General features: G+C 48.3%; 1 protein-coding gene across 1 annotated transcript in view; it reads right to left on the bottom strand.

The window, feature by feature from the left end:
- Positions 1–494: 494 nt before the first annotated feature.
- Positions 495–6000, bottom strand: part of GRIK5 (glutamate ionotropic receptor kainate type subunit 5) — a 35640-nt gene continuing 30134 nt past the window's right edge. The window contains exons 16-19 of the mRNA XM_015821955.1: positions 5537–5762; positions 5120–5248; positions 3217–3338; positions 495–851 (exon numbers count right to left, since the gene is read on the bottom strand). Coding sequence (XP_015677441.1) covers positions 495–851; positions 3217–3338; positions 5120–5248; positions 5537–5762 — 834 coding nt within the window. The remainder of the gene's footprint in view (positions 852–3216; positions 3339–5119; positions 5249–5536; positions 5763–6000) is intronic.

Below are 6000 nucleotides of genomic sequence, written 5' to 3'. Positions count from 1 at the left end.
AGGGAGGTCAGAGGTCCAGAAAACGTGGAGGGCAACCTGGAGGAGAAAGCTCTTCTTGAAAAGTAGATAGTTGCAATCTCTTCTCCCCAAAGTATGACTCTGCTCTATTTCTTGTAGTGCCACCGTGGATCCATCCACCCAGAGGGTGAAATTGGGGTGACGGAGAGCGAGGGGGAGAAGGAGGAATGGACCAGGCATGATGAGTACCTCGTTCTCATGTAAGGAAGGCGGCACAAAAAAGGGACCCCTCCCTCCCCTGTATTTCGGAACGAGTAGGTGGGTTTCTTTCTCCAGGACACTTGAAAGGAGAGCTGCAAACTTCCGCAGCCCCCAAGGGCGAGGGTCCCTGTGTAGGGCTCTCTGTGGGTCCTCCCAGTTTCGGGTCCCTCGTTCAGGGCATACGCATAGCGTACATCTCTAACTGGAGGCACCTCCGCCGATGAGCGAAGGCAAGGTCAACCAGGAGGGGGCCAAAAAGCAAGGGCAGGGAGCAGTCACTCCTGCTCGTTGAGTTCGCGGGGGACTCCCCTCCGTGGAGTGCCTTCTTCAGGCGGCGGGGGCCCCCGGGGTGGCGGGGGAGCTCCCCGGAGAGTCTGGATGCGCCGGCACTCGTGGCAAATGCGGACGTGGGTACAAGGCCTGGGGGGCTCTTCCAGCAGGCGCTGAGGGCCTGGTTCTGTCACTAAAGTCCCCGAATAGAGTTTGCCGTTGCTGAGGCGCATCTCCCGGACAGATCGCAGCGAAAGGCCCCCGCGGATGGGGTAATGGCGCCGTCGCCGTCGGGAGCGAGTCGGCTTGCGGCAAGAAACCGCGTGACGTAGCTCCCTCAGCATCTCTTGACAAACGGAGATCTGCAGGAGGGGAAAAGGAGAACAGTCAGAATAAAAGAGGATAATACAGTCGGAAGGGACCTTGGAGGTCATATAGTCCAAACTCCTGTTCCAGCAGGAGATCCTATACCAGGGGTAGGCAACCTTGGCTCTTTTATGACTCGTGGACTTCAACTCCCAGAATTCCTGAGCCAGCCATGCTGAAGAGAAAGGGAGAGGTTTCCAAGCTGAGCCATGCTGGCTCAGGAATTCTGGGAGTTGAAGTCCACGAGTCATCAAGGGGGCCATAGTTTCCCCATGCTGGCTCAGGAATTCTGGGAATTGAAGTCCACCAGTCATGAAGGGGGCCATGGGGGAACTATGGCTTGTGGACTTCAACTCCCAGAATTCCTGAGCCAGCATGGCTCAGCTTGCAAACCTCTTCCTTTCCCCTCAGCATGGCTGGCTCAGGAATTCTGGGAGTTGAACTCCACGAGTCATAAAAGAGCCAAGGTTGCCTACCCCTGCCCTATGCCATTCAGTCAGATGGAAAGTTCATGCGCTGGGAATTCTGGGCCACCATTCAAACTCTGCAAGAGTACTGAGAGAGTAGTAGTTACAATCAGTCCGTGGAGTATTAGCTGTTGCAGCATCCCCACAGTCATGTGATTGTGATATGGGCCCTCTGTGCCCGGTTCACGATTATGTTGCAGCAAATCGTGGTCACATAATCACAATTTCCTTGCCAGCTTCCCACAAGCAAAGTCATTGGGGAAGCCGTCAGGAAATCGGAAGCCCTGGAGACAGTTGCTTAATGATCTGTAAAGTTCTTGTTTAACAAGAGCAATTTGTCACTGAGCGGTATAGTTATGTAGTGTCACATAATGATGGCAATTATGGTCCCAATTGCCATTGTAAACTGAGCATCAGCTTACAACAAAATGCAGGCGCTCCTCACCTAACATCCACCCATTCAGTGACTGTTCAAACTTAACACCAGTGCTGAGCAAGTGATGCTTACGTACAGCTGGGTCCTCGTACCTATATCGTTTGCAGCATCCCCATTATGTGATTATGATCACATAATCATCATTTGTGACCTTCTTGGTCAGCTTCCTTCAAGCAAAGCCAATAGGGAAACTGGCAGGTCACAAATGGAGACTAGGTGACATCCTCTCTTCACAACCGTTCAGGATTTGCTTAATGATGGGAATTGGAAGTGCCAGAACTTCCATCACTAACAATAAAAAATCCAGTCGCTATTATTGTTCTTAAGATTGCCTGTACTCAAACTTGTGTCATTCTGGAAGGATCAGTAATATTGCACCCATGGCAGAGGTTGTGATCCCATTTTTCACAAATTGTTGGAACAATCCCCCCCCCAAAAAAATGGGTTCAACAAAATCACAGGTCTATATTTTGCAGGGCTGTCCCAAAGCTGCTTTTTCAATAGGCAACGGGACTTCCTTGGTTTTTTTTTAATAATAATAATATAGTTGGAAGGGACCTTGGAGGTCATCTAGTCCAACCCCCTGCTCAGGCAGGAAACCCTATACCATTTCAGACAAATGGCTGTCCAGTCTCTTCTTAAAAACTTCCAGTGTTGGAGCATTCATCGCTTCTGGAGGCAGGTAGTTCCACTGGTTAATTGTTCTGACTGTTAGGAAGTTTCTCCTTAGTTCTAGGTTGCTTCTCTCCTTGCTTAGTTTCCATCCGTTGCTTCTTGTCCTGCCTTCAGGACAATATCTTGACTCCCTCTTCTTTGGGGCAGCCCCTGAGATACTGGAAGACTGCTATCATGTCCCCCCTCATCCTTCTCTTCATTAAACTAGACATATCCAATCCCAGCAACCGTTCTTCATATGTTTTAGCCTCCAGTCCCCTAATCATCTTTGTTGCTCTTCTCTGTACTCTTTCTAGAGTCTCAACATCTTTTTTACATCGTGGTGACCAAAACTGGATGCAGTTTTTCTTTGAGGACGTTTTGCTTCTCATCCAAGAAGCTTCATCAAGTTCTGACTGAATGAATCTCAGGAGGAGCGCTAACGACCAGATGACTGCAAGGAATATAAATCCTTCCATTCTCCACCGTTCAGTTAGAACTGAAGAAGCTTCCTGGATGAGAAACGAAACGTCTTCAAGTCCAGTTGCCTTTTGAAAAAGCGCTTTTGGGATTATGCTGGGTTACTAAATCCAGCCTTTCGTTTCCAATTGTTTCCTTCTTTGTCGTGGATACACACCAACTCCTTTTACGCTTCTATTTATGGCTTGGCAAGATCTTGTGGCTTAGCTCCTTCTCTACTTCAGACTGATTGTAAAGAAGCATGCAAGGCTTCCTTCATTTTCCTAGCCTCGGCTTTCCTCCCTTCTCTCCCCTCTCCTTGTGCCCCTCCCCAGCCTCACTCACCTCTTCGTGCTCCGCTGAGCGCCGTGTGGCCCACACAAATTCCATGACGGCCACAAAAACGGCAATGATGAGTCCACAGATCAGCACCACAAATATTCCTCCAATGTTCTCCATACCCAACCCTGGAGTAAAGAAGGGTACGAGTTGTTAGGAGACACGTGGCGATGGATGCCTACGTCCCTCCGGTAGGGAGGAGAAGTAGTCCTTGACTTACAGCCATTTGTTTAGTGACCATTCAAAGTTGCAATGGCACCGAGCAAAGGGACATACGAGCAGTCCTCACTTCTTTCTTTTTTTTTTAGTTTTTGTTTACTAGTTTATAATATAAAACACAAAAATATACCAAATAAAATAGTAGGAAAATAAGGGAGGAAAAAGGGAAGGGAAAAGAAAGAAAGGGCATTGATGTCCTTTGGTGCAGTAGAATAAGATAATAACATCAAACCTCAACTTTTTTACTTTTACGTAATAATATAAACTAGCCATTTTTATAACAACAAATTGGGTAAACCCCAAAATCAACGTGTCGGGTTTTTTCCACCTCAAGCACAAAGTCCAGAAGGGGTTTCCAAGTAGAAGCAAAAGAAATTGTATTTTTTTCCCCTTTGGTCCAAGCAGTCAACTTGGCTATGTCTAGTAAGTCCTAACACTTATAACTATGGCAGCTTCCTCGCAGTCATGTGATTAAAATTTGGGTGCTTGGCCAGTGTTCTCGACAGTTCCATGAGCAGTCCCTTGGGGAAATGCCAACTCAGACAAACCATCAAACAGTAAAGAACAAGTCTACTCAAGGAACCGTCAAGATCGCTCCCACCAACACTGACAGGGCAAGACACTTGTATAAAAACAGAACGAAACCCCACCCCTTTCTAGCATTGATGATGTTACCTAGTTGGGTAATGAAACGTCTGCAAGAAAACAACCAAGCTCTAGAGCAGTGTTTTGCTTTGCTGGCTGTGGAATTCTGGGAGTTGAAGTCCACATGCCTTAAAATTGTCAAGGTTGAGAAACACTGCTCTAGAGAGCACTAAGGACACCTACAGTTTTGGATCAGTTTGATGAACAGATCTTCCTCCAAAAGATGCTGCTGTTTACATTCTGGGAAAACAAAACCCTTTCCTTCACAGAACTACATTTCCCAGGGTTCTCTGCAGAGAAGGAGCAACTACCATATTAAACTTCACCTTAGGTTTTTGAAGTAAGAGATTTCTTGGCAGTTCAAGCTTTTCCTGCCTGCAATCTACTGTATGGACACAAGAGGGCACTTTCCCCAAAACTTAACTTTTCGGACACCAGGGACCGGTTCCATGGAGAGGTTTTTCCCGGGACTGGAGGGGCCGTGATTTCACGTGTTCCCTGCATCCCGCGGATGGGGCTTAGCTTGTTTGTGTGGGACCGGTTTGTGGCACGCTGCGGACCGGTGCCGGTCCATGGCCCGGGGGTTGGGGGGGACTTCTGCCCTAGAAACCTACCACGTAAGTACAAGCAGTCCTTGGATCAAGAAGGGCCAAATTATGGACAAGTGTTTTCACGAACCGCTGAAAACTAGCTGCGTATTAAGAAGGTCCACCAAGAATCTTGCAGGGCTTCCGCAATTTTGTTCAGCTCAAGGAAGAACACGGTCCGCCATTTTGAGTACTAGGTGGCCCGTTCATACGCTACAGACAAATTCAAGTTCAAAACACATTTAAGGACAGGGCTTGTTCTTAACTCAGGGACTGCTTGTAACCCTCAGAGGGGTTCCGCTTAGCTTACAAGCCTAGATCAGGTGGAGTAAATATGGCCATTCCCTGAGATAATGACACGAAGGTCATCCGTTTGAAAAGATGAATCATCTATGGAGCGGTTGTTTGGTACTTAAGAGACCCCAGATCATAACCCTCCCGATTTTCTACTTGTTGACCTTTGGCCCGATGGTCTTCCTCTTTGGGGCATTTGCTTCCTTCCCACCATTTGCGTTTCAGGATTTCCAACCGGTTGTTTTCCTGAAGCTGCAGAATAGCCAGGGTGAGCTCATCCCGGAATGGAGAACCTGCAGGAGGATAAGGAGGCAACTCTGAGACACCAATCAGCTTTTTTCTATCATCTCCTCCTTGTCCTCCTTCTCTTTCTTCTCTTCCTCTTCCACTTCCTTCTTTCTCCTTCTCTTCCTCCTCCTCTTCCCCCTTCCCTCTTTCTAACTCTTCCTCCTCTTCCTCCTCTTCCCTCTTCCTCCTCCTCTTCCCTCTCTTTCTCCTCTTCCTCCTCCTCCTTGTCCTCCCTCCCACTCCCCCTCCTCTTCTTCCTCCTCCTCCAAGCCAAGCCAGTTACTGTTGCTCACCCAGGGGCATCCCGATGCCGTAGCCCTTGGTATCTAGTAGCCCCCCAATCTGGGTCAGGTTACAGTTGAGCCTCCGGTGATATTCGTTCATCGTGCTCTCCAAAAGAAAGGCATATTTCGAATTCAGCACCCGAGCAATCCCCTCTTCCGTGCTCTTGACGAAGACACTCGGTTGCTTTGAGTGCATGTAGTTCCACATGCGCTGGTAGGTTTGATATCGGGAATTCTGATTGGGAAGAGAGAGGAGCAGAGCATAAGGAGTTTTAATGTGACAGGTGGACTGTTTTCAGGCACCGTGTAGTACAGGGGTAGTCAACCTTAGCTCTTTTATGACTCGTGGACTTCAACTCCCAGAATTCCTGAGCCAGCACAGCTGGCTCAGGAATTCTGGGAGTTGAAGTCCACGAGTCATAAAAGAGCCAAGGTTGACTACCCCTGGTGTAGTAGAAAGATCTGCCCCTTTG

This window comes from Protobothrops mucrosquamatus, unplaced genomic scaffold (assembly GCF_001527695.2).
Source record: "Protobothrops mucrosquamatus isolate PMUCROS unplaced genomic scaffold, P.Mucros_1.0 scaffold1433, whole genome shotgun sequence".
In the NCBI taxonomy this organism is placed as follows: domain Eukaryota; kingdom Metazoa; phylum Chordata; class Lepidosauria; order Squamata; family Viperidae; genus Protobothrops; species Protobothrops mucrosquamatus.
This window is presented reverse-complemented; position numbering and strand designations above follow the sequence as displayed.